General features: G+C 43.3%; 5 protein-coding genes across 6 annotated transcripts; 2 read left to right on the top strand and 3 right to left on the bottom strand.

Moving 5' to 3' along the window:
* Window positions 1-21: 21 nt before the first annotated feature.
* Window positions 22-1,724, top strand: LOC108105615 (zinc transporter ZIP3). The gene is made up of 5 exons (XM_017212296.2): window positions 22-368; window positions 426-682; window positions 745-946; window positions 1,076-1,454; window positions 1,524-1,724. Exons 1-5 carry the CDS (start codon window positions 120-122, stop codon window positions 1,532-1,534), a joined length of 1,098 nt encoding a protein of 365 aa, XP_017067785.1. The 5' UTR covers window positions 22-119; the 3' UTR covers window positions 1,535-1,724.
* On the bottom strand, window positions 1,713-6,574 carry LOC108105613 (centrosome-associated zinc finger protein CP190). 2 transcript variants are annotated; one of them, XM_017212293.2, is made up of 5 exons: window positions 6,470-6,574; window positions 5,452-5,956; window positions 4,402-5,395; window positions 3,386-4,329; window positions 1,713-3,323 (listed from the first exon to the last, which is right to left on the bottom strand). In XM_017212293.2, the coding sequence occupies exons 2-5, from the start codon at window positions 5,851-5,853 to the stop codon at window positions 2,367-2,369; spliced, it is 3,297 nt and encodes a 1,098-aa protein (XP_017067782.1). In that variant the 5' UTR covers window positions 5,854-5,956; window positions 6,470-6,574; the 3' UTR covers window positions 1,713-2,366. The 2 variants fall into 2 exon arrangements, with proteins under 2 accessions (XP_017067782.1, XP_017067783.1); XM_017212294.2 differs by having other exon boundaries at window positions 5,452-5,961; window positions 6,470-6,568.
* Window positions 6,575-6,802: 228 nt separating this feature from the next.
* Window positions 6,803-7,894, top strand: LOC108105616 (18S rRNA aminocarboxypropyltransferase). Its single transcript, XM_017212297.2, has one exon. It carries the CDS (start codon window positions 6,967-6,969, stop codon window positions 7,774-7,776), a length of 810 nt encoding a protein of 269 aa, XP_017067786.1. The 5' UTR covers window positions 6,803-6,966; the 3' UTR covers window positions 7,777-7,894.
* LOC108105614 (nuA4 complex subunit EAF3 homolog) lies at window positions 7,774-9,432 on the bottom strand. The gene is made up of 4 exons (XM_017212295.2): window positions 9,318-9,432; window positions 9,143-9,257; window positions 8,972-9,087; window positions 7,774-8,913 (listed from the first exon to the last, which is right to left on the bottom strand). Exons 1-4 carry the CDS (start codon window positions 9,388-9,390, stop codon window positions 7,937-7,939), a joined length of 1,281 nt encoding a protein of 426 aa, XP_017067784.1. The 5' UTR covers window positions 9,391-9,432; the 3' UTR covers window positions 7,774-7,936.
* A 50-nt stretch (window positions 9,433-9,482) lies between these two features.
* LOC108105617 (cytochrome c oxidase assembly protein COX16 homolog, mitochondrial) lies at window positions 9,483-10,069 on the bottom strand. Its single transcript, XM_017212298.2, has 2 exons — window positions 9,843-10,069; window positions 9,483-9,784 (listed from the first exon to the last, which is right to left on the bottom strand). Exons 1-2 carry the CDS (start codon window positions 9,959-9,961, stop codon window positions 9,586-9,588), a joined length of 318 nt encoding a protein of 105 aa, XP_017067787.1. The 5' UTR covers window positions 9,962-10,069; the 3' UTR covers window positions 9,483-9,585.
* Window positions 10,070-12,689: the final 2,620 nt, after the last annotated feature.

A 12,689-nucleotide genomic window follows, 5' to 3' on the forward strand; every position in this document is an offset into this window, starting at 1 on the left:
TTCTGTGCAAAAGAAGCGACAAGCGCACAGCGCCTGTTTAGTTTAAAAATAGTAAATGCAACGAACTTTTGTGTGTTTTACTGGCCCGCTCTTGATGACAAAGCCCGGCAGCTGAAACAATGAGCTTGGCAATCGAAACTTTACCCATGGAAATAACCCCTAGTCCCAGTTTGGGTGCCACGAGTCGTGGCGACCTTGAAAAGGTACTGGCAATGCTCGTTCTGGGACTGGGAAGCCTTTTGTCGGGAATGCTTCCCGCCTTTATTTCTGAAAGGAATCGTCAGCGCTTCCCGTTGACCACGTCCCTGCTCCTTTGTTTCGGAGCAGGAATTCTGCTGGCCACTGCATTGGTTCATATTCTGCCAGAGGTGAGTAAAGGTGATGATTCGTGAAATTCGATTACTTGTTAACTGATACTGCAACAGGTGCGCGAACAAATGGACTCAAAATTCGCTGAAGTAGCCATGTGTGGAGGCTTTTTTATTATATACTTTATTGACGAATTCATACACTACTTTTTTGGCGAAGCTATACAGCACACACATTCTTCGGCTCCAGAAACCGAACCTGCAAGAAGACCGACTAATATTAATGGCAACGGCTATGGCGCAGTGAGTGAGCGGGCGCCGCTTTTATCAGCGGACCCTAGTACGTCACATAGGGATTTGCACCATCATGACCAGTAGGTAGAATGCATTTTTATCCCCACACCCCAATAAAATGCTTTATGTATTGATCAAATAGCGATCATGAACATGATCACCCATATAACGGATCCGGGTGTAATGACGCCAGTGTAGAGGACGCCAACGCCCGCATTTGTCACACCAGCCACACTGAACCCTGCGAACAGTCGATGACAGGCACACTTGGACTCTTTGTGGCCCTGTCACTGCACTCAGCAATTGAAGGACTGGCCATCGGCGTGCAGAACTCATCCACAAAGGTCGGTGTCGTCCGCCTTGACATAGTTAGAATAGATCAGACATTATGCGCTATCTTGCGCAAATATTGAAGCAAAGACGCACTGGCTTAGTCTAATTAGATAACCGGAATCTGCTTCGGCTCGTTTTAGGTTCTATTTCTACTGGGTGCCGTCGCCTGCCACAAGTTTGTGATGGGCTTTTGTCTGGGACTCGAGTTTCGTTCAAATCCCCAGACGAGTTTTCGCGCCCAGCTCGGCGGAATCTTGGTGTTTGCCCTGGGAGCCGTTATTGGCATTGGCCTGGGCATGCTTATAGTGGATGTTCCCGCCTCATGGTCCAGCAAAACTCTGCCTATCATTCAAGCTTTGGCGGGAGGCACACTTTTCTACGTCACCGTCTGCGAAGTGATACCGCGAGAAAAAGCGCGTTGGCACTCAAATTCCACGCGACGGTGGGCCGGATTTGCACAGTTCGCAACTGTAATTGCCGGCTTTGCCACTATGTGCATCATAAACTTTTATCTTTCTGGTGTGTAACATAATAACCGTAACGTTTTTTAAATTCCCATGCTGACCTCTTTCTTTTACCCATTTTCAGATGAGGAATAGGAATCTTTGGATCGAGGAGTCCTCTATGTGCTGTGACCCAATGTGCTGCTATTTTATACCTCAATAATTACAGGATCTTTTATGCATTGGTAGCTAATTTTAAATTTGGTTTTATAGAACCCCTGTTATTTGTCTTCAACGAATATTATTATAGCTATATTGTAATATAAGTAAAAAGTTCAAAGCACAACTGCCTTTATTCTACAATTATATTTTGTTTTCTCCAAACTTGTTATTTTTGAATCCTTTATTAAATATAATAAATCTTACATTTAAGTCGGTAATCAAAAAAAAAGGACATCCTTTTTTCATTTTGATTAATATTACTAAACCAATCATAAAACGTCAATCTTGTTACTTATTTTCTGGGAACATCCTGCCTTTGTTTTAAACGAATTAAAACAACATCAATGTAACTACATCTCTATATGTATGTAAATAGGCATATGTGTGTGTATGTATATATAAAGTGTTTACCTAAACGTGAAATGTTGGTTGGTTGCTCTATTTGTGGTTTGCAGAAACGGACACTCATAAATAGCTAATTGTTGGGTTGTTTGGTCTCGGATCTCTCATTTAAGGGACTCCTAGTTTTACAATTTTCTTGCTAGCAGCGCAATATGAATGGGAGGAGGGGATTTACAATTATGTGAGACTTGTAGATTAGATCTTATACACTTAAGCCTGTGCATATCCATATCTTATCATTCACCTCGATCTTTGTTAACAATTTAATTTACAATAGAAACCGAAAATTCTAGCTAAGCTCAGATACTTTTATCTGCTTATCTGCTTTGAATTGCCGAACTTAGAACATAAATAAATCTAGTAATTATAGCTCCTCCTTCGCCGCCGCACTAACCCCATTCTCATCTTCATCCTCATCGTCGTCCCCCCATTCGCTAATGAGACTCTTCACCTTGTCCACACTGGCTGCTTCACCGGACGACGTTTCCTCAACTGTTTTCGCACTTTCTATTGTCGCCTTTTCTATTGTTACTGCATCCCCACTTTTGTTTGGTTTTTCCTCTACGATATCCTTATTGTGTGCGGTACTTGCATCATCATTGTTCTGGGCTGCCTTTTCCGCGTCTGTTCCATCAATCTCTATTTGATCGTTGGACCGATGGGTAGTAGGCACCAATTCATCCTCGTCAGTCGAAGCATCTAAGGCTGGAGCTAACGCCTCTGTTGTAGCATTCTCCTCAGGTTGATCAATGCTCTTCTCTTGATTAGGTTTTTCTGCCTCGGCAATCAAGTCATCAAGCAGCTCTTTACGTATATTATCGGCTTCCAGATGAACATCATCATCTCCGTCAGCGACAGCTACCGCTTCTCTCAATTCATGGGACGCGGGCTCAGCAACTGGTTCATCTTCCTTGATAAATTCTTCTTCGTCGTTTTCAATCCCGTCCTCTCTCTTAATCGCGCCAACTAACAATGGAGCTTTCTCGCTCGCCGCTTCTGAATCTACATCCATTTTTTCGGGCTGACTATTGATACTGCCGACCGGGACAACTGAGTCTTCAGCACTGGCGATAGACTCCTCACCAGTTTTTTCTACAGCTTGATCTTCAGGTCCTTTGTGCAGAGACTCAAGAGCCAGATCTATCTCGTCTTCTTCTTCCTCGTGGACTGGTGACTCTGAGTGCTTGGCGGCTAACTCGGATGTAAGTTCGGTGGTGGCAGGCTTGTCATCGGCATCATCATCGTTTTCATCCTCGGTCCAGTCACCGGTCAGCTCCTTAAGTTTTTCGCTGATATCATCGCGAGACTTTTCCAGTTTGGGCTGTAAAGATAAATAAACAGGTGTTATAGACACATTTACATTTAGTGGATGGTTAAACTTACTTCCTTGTTGCTCTGTTCCTCGGATTCAGCAATAAGATTTTCAGCCCATTCTAGGTTGTCTATTGACTCTTTGCTCTCATCAGCAATGTTCTTTTTGGCGCTCTCAACTGAGTCAGCGGCTGTCAGCTCGCTATAGATTTGGCTGTCATCATACTCCTCCTCTGTGCCAGCCAGGGATTTCTCGTCGGTCTCTTGCTTTACGGGCTCCGCCTCTGGATCACTCAACACCATTACCACTCCACCGGCGGCAGCACCCGCTTGCTGTTGATTAAGCTGCGAGAGGATCTCCTTGCGCTGTTCATCCGTGAGCTCCACCTCATTGCCATCGGCTCCAACAAATTTCACCTCCTGCTGCACTTGATCTACGTCCTCCTCTTGAAGTTGCTCTTGCTGAGCTTGCTGTACTGTGATGGCACTAGTGGCTGGCAAACTTATATCCGAAAGGATTCGCACTTTATCAGTCTGCTGCGGTTCAGGTTCTTCCTCCACTTCGGCTTCTTCTTCTTCCTCATCTTGCGAGCCGAGGAACTCTTCATCCGTTTCATCAATAATTCCGTCTTCGAGAGCCTGCTCCTTGTGGTAGCTCTTCATGTGTCTGTATAGTTGCAGTTCTTGCTCGAACACCTTGTTGCAGTAGATGCACTGTTGCTTGTTGTCGTCCGTATGCGCCTCGTTAATATGAGCCTCCAACTCGGCCTTGGTCAAATAAGATTGGTTGCACAGCGCGCACTCGGCGAAAGTGTATAGCTGTGACTTGACCTGATGATCCGTATACATGTGGAAATGCAGTTCCCGGTTGTTGCCTGACCGCCATCCGCAATGCTCGCACAGCGCCGGGTCAATGGTCTCTTTGTGCGTGTTAATCAAATGGCGTCGGAATCCTCGATACGACGGAATGCTGATGGGGCGTCCATTAACGCCACACCTTAAGCACAGCCAGGGACCTGAAAAAGTAATAGTAAATTTTTTATTAATATTTCGTCTGCAATGCGCTGCTATTATGTGATTCTACTCACCAGTAGTGTTCTCGGCTCCTTGAGCAATCAAGGCATGCATTGTCTTACTGTCAATGCGTCTCTTCTGGGTTGCGGCGGCATTCGACGGGGGATTTGCCGCAGTTGCCTGGGTAGTGGCAGACTGCGTGGTCGCGGTCTTTTGCAGGGAACTGGCCGCCTTTTGCTGCGCGGTGATTAATGGCGTGCTCTTATCGGCCTTAAAAGACACATGCAATTTTTTATGTGGCGATGTGGAGGCAGACGACTGAGTCGCCGGAGACTTGACCGGAGCAGACTTCTCGGCCGGCGCGGGTGGTGTATTGGGCATTATCTTCAGCTTGATGTTCTTGTGACCTTTGACAATGTGAGGATATTGGCGCAGTACTTCGGCTATGATCTTAGTGTGATTCAGTTTGGCGTTGGAAGAGTCCTTAACAATTATCGTGGGTGTCTGACTGGGTGAGTCCTGCTTTAGAATAATGGTGGTGGATCCGTGCTCCAGCTGGGTTTGTGTACCCTGCGGCGACTGCTGCTTGGAAGTAGATGGCTGTGGAGGCATATCATCGTCATCATCGTCCCCGGCATGGACATCATCATACAGCATGCCTCCATCATAATCAGGATCGTGATCTCCATATTCCGCCGCGATTTGCTTACGCATTCTCTGTTGTTCTGCAAACTCCTTGACCTCTTCCAAACTGGGTTTCTTCGAGGGCGGCGATAACAGACTGGTCTGTGCAGGCCTCTTATTGTTATTATAGCCCTTGCGTAGCTGCTCAAATGGCGAAGTTGGTTCCTGCTTGACATTGGTGCTTTCTGCATACTGTGTACGACTTGTACCGCCTGATGTGCGGGTCAGTGTGTTGCCAGTGGGTCCACGCTGTGCGTTGGCTCGCTGCATGGTGGGTGTGGACACATTTCGGGACTGCGGTGATGGACCCAAGACGCGCTGCTGGGGAAGACCCGAACTGGGTTGTCCAACTGTGCGTCGACGGATACCCTTAGGACTAGGCGGCTATAAGGAAAATGCAAGTTAGATTAAAAAAGTGCTTGAAGAATGGCACCACTTACTCTCTGCTGGCGATTTACATTCTCCATGGTACGGCGATGCGCCTCTAACAGCTTGAGTAGCACTGTCATGTTCATCTCTTTGGCAGTGCGCAACAATTTGCCGTACATCTTCAACTCGAACTCCAGGGTACCAGTGTACATAAAGTTAACAATGGGCACCACAACATCCGCCTGAAACTCGTTGGGCATGATGAGAGCATCATCGACGATTTCACAGGTCTGTTCCAGCACATTAAAATAATCGGTACATGCGCTGAGCACTAAACGGTGCACTTTCAACTGTGAGTTATCCCGGAACTGAAGCGTCAGATCGCAGTAGTCCGTTTTGTTAAAGAAGTTCTGCAGCTTTTGCAGGAAAAATACTCCCCAATTGTCCACCTTCACGGACTTGACTTCGCCCATCTCGACGGTGCGGCTGTGTCCTTGGGAAGAGCTGTGTTATCCGTTTCCGTATCCTTATCTTTAGCCTCCCCGTGGTATTGGTTGCTCTGGCTTCAGGGCGCAACTGTACTACGGCACGGGGTAAGGAGTCAGTTCAGAGGCAAATTAGAATAGGCCGAAGGTAGGAAATGAAACCCAAGAAAGAAGCAACACAAAAACAATCAGTTAAAAGAGGTATTTCCGAAATTTTTTTTCGATTGAACGCCAATTGCTTTTCGGTTATATGTTTTATTTTGCACTGCCGCCACGGCGCGAAATGCAACTCGCAATTATCGATATACAACAGTGTACGTGTGTTTGTACCGCTTGTGTGTGTTTGTGGGTTGTGCGCGTCGCCAGGCTTTCTTTGATTATTTCGTAGCAATTGCTAATTGTTTGTAAGCTAGTAATCTTTATTCTATAATTTATTTAAACATCTTTCGGTTTGTGGCATTTATTTATGCCCTTTTGGCGCGCCTGTCCACTTCACACAAAAATTGGTTTTTGGGGCATGTACATTTCACTTTTTATGGCGGGATCTTTGATTAAGCACACATTAAATGGATGGGCGGCGGGCATTTGCACTTATGATACATACATTTCTTTGTATTGCACACTACTTTTGCCGGACAAATTCTAATTTTTTTCCAGAGTCAGGTCGCCATATTCTTTTCATTCATCGCTGGCATGACAAGGTTACATTTAGAATTTATCGATATGCATGCGATAAATTCATTTGCAGACATGACATTGTTAAGGTGACGCTGAGGCAGAAACCGTTAAACAGAAATTTTAAATATATTTTGTGACGTCATAATATGGTATATAGTAAATGTTATCTGTTAAAAAAATACGTTGAATGGTTTGCTGAATTAAAAAAAATATATTTTTTGTAATAGTAAATACTTCTAATAAGAATCGATGACATTAAAAATTCTTTAACAAATACACTTAAGAAAAACATGCAGTCACAATTTATTGCGTCACCCTACGTTGCGATCCAAAAACGGATGGGCAGCTTGTTCACCACGAGACGTTAAAAATTTTTTATTCGATTTTATTCATTTTGAAATTTAATGATTTAACTAAAACGAAATGAGTGGTCGGAACCGGGGTAAAGGAAAGAGAGGCGGAGGGCCCTATCGCAATGTCAAAGCGAATCACAATTGCGCCCGCAGCTTTGCACAACAAGCAAACGAACTGGCTAGCAGCAGCGTAGGTGACAGTTCAGACTCGGAATCATCCGGAGGAGGAGCTAAGGATGATCTCGGTCAGCCGCCAGAGTTCGCTGTGGCCATGTGGGATCTGAACCACTGCGACCCGAAGAAGTGTTCAGGCAGAAAACTGGCGCGTCTGGGACTCATTTCTAATCTACGACTGGGTCAGAAGTTTCCTGGTCTAGTCCTCTCACCCGTTGGCCAGTTGTGTGTCAGTCCTCTGGATCGGGAAGTGGTAGCCTCCTCCGGTGTGGCTGTGATCGACTGCTCCTGGGCGAAGCTCGACGAGACGCCCTTTGGTAGAATGCGCAGCCCTCATCCTCGCCTGCTGCCCTTCCTGGTGGCTGCCAATCCCATCAACTATGGTAAACCCTGCAAGCTCAGCTGCGTGGAAGCCATCGCCGCAACTCTGTATATCTGTGGATTTACGGAGGAGGCTCGCTGGTTTTTGGGAAAGTTCTCCTGGGGTCATGCTTTCTTGGAGCTGAACGAGAAGCTCCTCAACGCGTATGCGGCCTGCAAAAGCAGCGACGAGATTGTCAAGGTGCAGAACGAGTACTTAGAGCAAGAGCAGCAGGAGCGGGACAAACCAAGAGATCTGCGCGATTTCTATCCCACCAGCAGTAGTAGTAGCGAGTCGGAAAGCGAGGACGATAATGAGGAAGCGAAAACGAAAACGAATAACTGATCTTTACAAGGTGCTGACATTTTATTAGCATTACCATTAGCTTATTACAAAAAATGTTTACGTGTGTTTTAATATACAAACCAGTTGTTAGAAGCAACTATAGAATTATTGCAAACTATTTGGATGAAATATTTACTTCTAGTCAAAGAGAAATGATTGCTTACTGTGCATTTCGCACGTACTCGGGGTCCACGTTGATGAAGTTGCTCATGCTGAAGAACATAGCGCTATTTTTCACCAGAAACTTAAGAAAATCCTGTAGGTGAACAAGCAGATTTTGCATGGCCTGCTGATCCAACGCTGAATAGCTGAGCATAGAGCCCAGCCGTACAAACAAGCGGAGTAGGTGAAAGGATCCGTAGAGCTCGGACAAGGGTGTATCTGGATGTTTCTGCATCACATCCGCGTACTGTGTGCGTTCAAATTTGTACAGCAACTGGGATCCTAACATTACATTAAAGTACTCAATAATTCCATCGAGTACATCGTTTATGGCAACCTCCTTGGTGGCGTTGGTCGATTTGACAGACTTCTTGTGTGCCAAATACTGCTCGGAGATCTGCTGCACAGTCACTTTGGCGGGAAGCTCTAGCAGCTTGTGCTCCCGCACGACTGCATACCAATCGTCGGTTAGATAGTGCTTCAGTTCGTCAGGTATCTTGATTTTGACTTCTAGCTTTGCGGCGTAGGCCTCTTCGCTCTCCACACATGGTGCGGGCTCCGTGGTGGGTGTGGATGGGGTGGTGGTAGGCGCCGGTGCCTTGTCTGCCACATCACTTCCTGTAAGTGAAGGTCTCTGTTCGCTCATCCTTTTTTTCTTCGGCGCCACTGGGGTGACCGCCTCGTCTTCTGTAGTCTCAGCGGCGTTGGCATCCTCCTTTTTCTCGCTGGGCGTGCTTGGTCTTGCGGTGGCCACCGCCGATTGCGTGGACTTGCGGTTAGGCCGGCTGGTCGTCGTAGCGCTTGTGCTGTTCGTGGTTGTGCTGCTGGTGCTCCCGGCATCTGATTTGTTGCCTGGCCCTGCACTGGTTGTCGGTATGCTACTGGCGGTCGATTGTGAGGTGTTACTGTCTTTAGAGGGTGTGGAGGCACGAGATTCATTGCGCATCTGCTCCATTTTCTTGGCCTTGGCGCTACCTGAGAAGGAAAGGGCTGATTAAATAGATCCGGGACTTTAATCTGCATCTGAGCCCACCTTTCTTATTGTCCTTCTTGGAACGCTCGCCGCATTGACGCGCCAGCTCTTGTCGGCGTTTGACGTTGTCATCGTTATACTTCAGCACTCGGCTCTCAGGCACCCATTCGTCCCAGCTACAAATGAAAAAAATTCTTATAGATCTTTACTCTTCGAGATCGACTTGCTTACTTTTTGCTCCAACCCGCGTAGTGGATGTAGTACTCTACCGGCGTCGCATCGGGCTTTGTTTTTAGAACCTTCGCTTCGTAAATGAGCGGTCCATGGAAGCACAGAACCCGTTCCCCTGATGAAGACGCGAAAAGATTTATTGATATTTATGAATGTGCTTTAATGTTTTGCTTACCATCGACAAACAACGTGTTTGCATCAGTCCCCGTGCTATAGTTTTCCACTTTAGCGGGTTTTACTTCTCCCATTTTATTTTATTGCAAAATAGAAAATTTTAGTATGACCGTAGGTCACGCATAGGACAATCGGCTTGAGACAGTGATCGAAATTGTTCGATATATTACAGGGTATTGTTTTGCTTTATTTTAACAATAATTATTTATTTATGGCTATGTACAACAAACAGTCTGCTTTTAACAGGTGATTATATTCTGAAAACATGTTTAGTGTTTCGCCGGCGACGACTTGTCATCTTCTTCTTCCCAGGGTCGTGGACCTCGTTTGTTTTCCCAGTTTTCTATGTCCACGGACTTCACTTTGTCATACTCGGACTCCAGAGTCACCTCCTGGCGATTTTTCATACTCACGCCGTACTTTTTCATCTCCTCCGGTGTCACCGGCTGCTTCTTGGCGTACTGATATCTGTACAAACTCATAACTCATAAGGCTATAGATTTCACGGTGTTTGCTAACTACTTACCTGAGGTTCGAAAACTGTTGCAGTCCGAAGGAGCCGGCCACCATCATAATGAGGAAAGGAATGCCATATTTAAACGATTTTCGTTTGCTATAATAGTTTAATTTGTCCACGAGCGACATTGTTGTTATGACATTTTGTTAAGAGTGGCCGTACAATTTTTAAGAGCTAATTGTGACCGAACCCGCTGTGGGTTTGGCGGGCAATTTGAACAGGAATCTCTTATCAAATACTAAGTTGAACTATTTTTTGGAAATCAAAATTGCAGTATACCACAGTTATAATTAAGCTTGTAGTATTTAAGAGATTTAGGATTCGTTTGGCACACTCTATACATTTTTTAAATGTCTTGAACTACACACGATAGATGTCTATGCCAATCGTTTTGTGCAGCTGTCGTCGTATATGAAAATAGTTGCCCTTGAATCGGAATAAAATGATGTGTGGTCCCTGCCAAGTGCGACCAATTTCTAAAAGATTCTTAACAACAATTGTTTTCCGGCGCACGCCTAATAGCCATTATTTGCATTTGTATGAGGCTCAGCGATAAGTTCAAGGTCTCTTTGGTTTTCAAATAATTGACACTGACAGCGTTGAAGAGCGCCAAAACACTGTGTCCACATGCACACGACATTCGATCTGGCTCACCTTGGCCAATTGCAGGCTTTGGCAAGGCAAGTAGCTAGCAGAGAAGATTTCCTTTTGCTGCCCACAGCTTTAACCAGTTCGCGATCGCTTCATTAACAAGGAGCCGGCGCCAATTGAGTCATCAGTGGCCCCTGAGACTGGGCTAGTCCCACACACGCCCCTAACAGCTCCTCCCCACAGATTGTTTTTCATTTTCCGATGCCACCTACTCGCCGTCCATTGGAGGTCTTTTATTAGACTGATTTGCGCGGAAGGAAAAGTTAATCTTATCATTTACTGATTAATGGTTTTTATATATATATTTTTAATTTCCCGATGTTCTATATTCATCCATTCTTCCTGAAAGATGAAAAACCTGATAGTATAAATTTGAAAATTTCTATGAAATTAAATTTTATTAGCAAATTAAAATCATATCATATATCATATTATCATATTCAGTTTTATTCAAAATATGTGTAACCTTTTTTCTAAGTGATCGATCTGGTGCGACTGAACTGAGTCGTCTGTGCTTTGCAGGCCAGATTGCACTTTTCCATGCTATTTTCGCCAAATATGGTCGCGATTTTTCTAACAAGATTGCGCACTTGTCTGAGCCAAGCTGAGCGCTATACTTATTTAATTCGCGTATATTTTGGAATTATGAAAACTTTGGTTTTCGTTTTCCATAACTAACACATGTCAACCGTGCCGATTCAATGGCCATGATTTCGTTTTCGTATTTAGCAAGTTGCTTAGACTGTTTTGCCGTTTTACAATGTTTTTTTCCAACGCTTTTCTCAAGGGTCTTTCTCATGCCTATATCTTCTTCAAATATATTTGTGAATATAAAAATATTTTGATCTAGTTTGCTTTTTTCAAAACTTTTTGTTTTGAATGAACACAATTACGTCATTCTGTGGGTGTTTCTTGATTTAATTTTAAACTTTTCAACAGCCTCGGGGTGCCAAAAGCAAATGTTTTCCAAAACACAAAACAACAAAGATCCATATGCTGATATCAAATTGGTTTATATTCATTCATACATATAGTATGTGACTTTGGTTGGAATCGTATGTGATTTTCCAAATATAGGCTATCACTGATAAATTATACAAAATTTTATTAAATTTTTTTAATGATTTATAATATTATATTCTTTAAATAAGTTATTGCTTTGAAAAAGCTTTAAGTTTTATATCATAATATACATATAATTTATTTCATTTGGTTCTTATTTTGAAAAAATTTTTGAAATACTCTTGAAATGGTTTATTTTGGCAGAATTTTACGATAAAATATAACATTTATTTATTTCTGCTAGTTGTATTTTCATTGAACTTTGGATTTTAGCTTTAGGGAGCAAATAACATGACGTCCAATTAATAATTATTTTAACTTCATTTTAAAATGTATAAAGATAATGATAAATAAGTTAAAAAATGCGTGATCAAAGGGTAGAAAAGCTATCTCGACGGGCAATGATATCAAAAGATCGGAAATACAATGATCGTGAGGAAATATCATTTAAGCCATTTTCACGTTTTGCATTTAATAATTTATGAATCATGGATGCATTTTCAACCGAGACTTGCAAAAAAATGTATTCTTTCATATGTGACAATTATGATTGCCAACAAAATGTTATCCGTTTGTAGACATGACGTTGAAAAATGTATAGAAATAGCTTTAAATATATAGAACAAAAAATAATAATCTGTAGACCTATGGTGGAAATACGTATAACTACGTGAAACAAGATTTTTTGGCATATCAATAACTGAAAATTAAAAATAGAAGTCGAGAACATCAAAAAGCAAAACAAAAAGATCCACAAACCCATACAATCTCATCGAGAAAAGAGAAATGATTGCCTAAGTATTGGAAATATTTTGCAATGGCTAAAATACTGGGTCGGAAAGAAGCTTTTTGAAAATAAAGGGAAATATTCAAAAATAGGCAGAAAGAAAAATGTTCGATTCCAAATGCCTGAGCACCAATACATGTGCAGAGAACAGGTGAAAGCCCGCAAGAAAGGATCGGAGAAAGAGAGGTGAAGAGAGCTAAGAGAAAGGCGCAGGCGCCGGCTATTATTGTGTGCGATTAAATGTATTGTAAATGGTAAATGTATTGGATATTCTGATGTTGTGCTTTCGGTTACACTGACAGAAATTAGATGGCAATGAAAATGTTTTAAAATGTTTGGTTGGTATTATGATTTTG

Source organism: Drosophila eugracilis, unplaced genomic scaffold, assembly GCF_018153835.1.
Source record: "Drosophila eugracilis isolate 14026-0451.02 unplaced genomic scaffold, ASM1815383v1 contig_367, whole genome shotgun sequence".
NCBI classification, from domain to species: domain Eukaryota; kingdom Metazoa; phylum Arthropoda; class Insecta; order Diptera; family Drosophilidae; genus Drosophila; species Drosophila eugracilis.

Excerpts from the sequence above, each read along its gene's own strand:
- LOC108105617 (XM_017212298.2), bottom strand. The coding sequence starts at position 9,961 with ATGTCGCTCGTGGACAAATTAAACTATTATAGCAAACGAAAATCGTTT. Across the intron at positions 9,785-9,842 it reads CAACAGTTTTCGAACCTCAG|ATATCAGTACGCCAAGAAGC; the intron begins GTAAGTAGTTAG and ends GAGTTTGTACAG.
- LOC108105616 (XM_017212297.2), top strand. The coding sequence starts at position 6,967 with ATGAGTGGTCGGAACCGGGGTAAAGGAAAGAGAGGCGGAGGGCCCTAT.
- LOC108105614 (XM_017212295.2), bottom strand. The coding sequence starts at position 9,390 with ATGGGAGAAGTAAAACCCGCTAAAGTGGAAAACTATAGCACGGGGACT. Across the intron at positions 9,258-9,317 it reads AAACACGTTGTTTGTCGATG|GGGAACGGGTTCTGTGCTTC; the intron begins GTAAGCAAAACA and ends CGTCTTCATCAG. Across the intron at positions 9,088-9,142 it reads TACGCGGGTTGGAGCAAAAA|CTGGGACGAATGGGTGCCTG; the intron begins GTAAGCAAGTCG and ends TTTCATTTGTAG.
- LOC108105613 (XM_017212293.2), bottom strand. The coding sequence starts at position 5,853 with ATGGGCGAAGTCAAGTCCGTGAAGGTGGACAATTGGGGAGTATTTTTC. Across the intron at positions 4,330-4,401 it reads AGGAGCCGAGAACACTACTG|GTCCCTGGCTGTGCTTAAGG; the intron begins GTGAGTAGAATC and ends TTACTTTTTCAG. Across the intron at positions 3,324-3,385 it reads AGGAACAGAGCAACAAGGAA|CCCAAACTGGAAAAGTCTCG; the intron begins GTAAGTTTAACC and ends TTATCTTTACAG.
- LOC108105615 (XM_017212296.2), top strand. The coding sequence starts at position 120 with ATGAGCTTGGCAATCGAAACTTTACCCATGGAAATAACCCCTAGTCCC. Across the intron at positions 369-425 it reads TGGTTCATATTCTGCCAGAG|GTGCGCGAACAAATGGACTC; the intron begins GTGAGTAAAGGT and ends ATACTGCAACAG. Across the intron at positions 947-1,075 it reads TGCAGAACTCATCCACAAAG|GTTCTATTTCTACTGGGTGC; the intron begins GTCGGTGTCGTC and ends GGCTCGTTTTAG.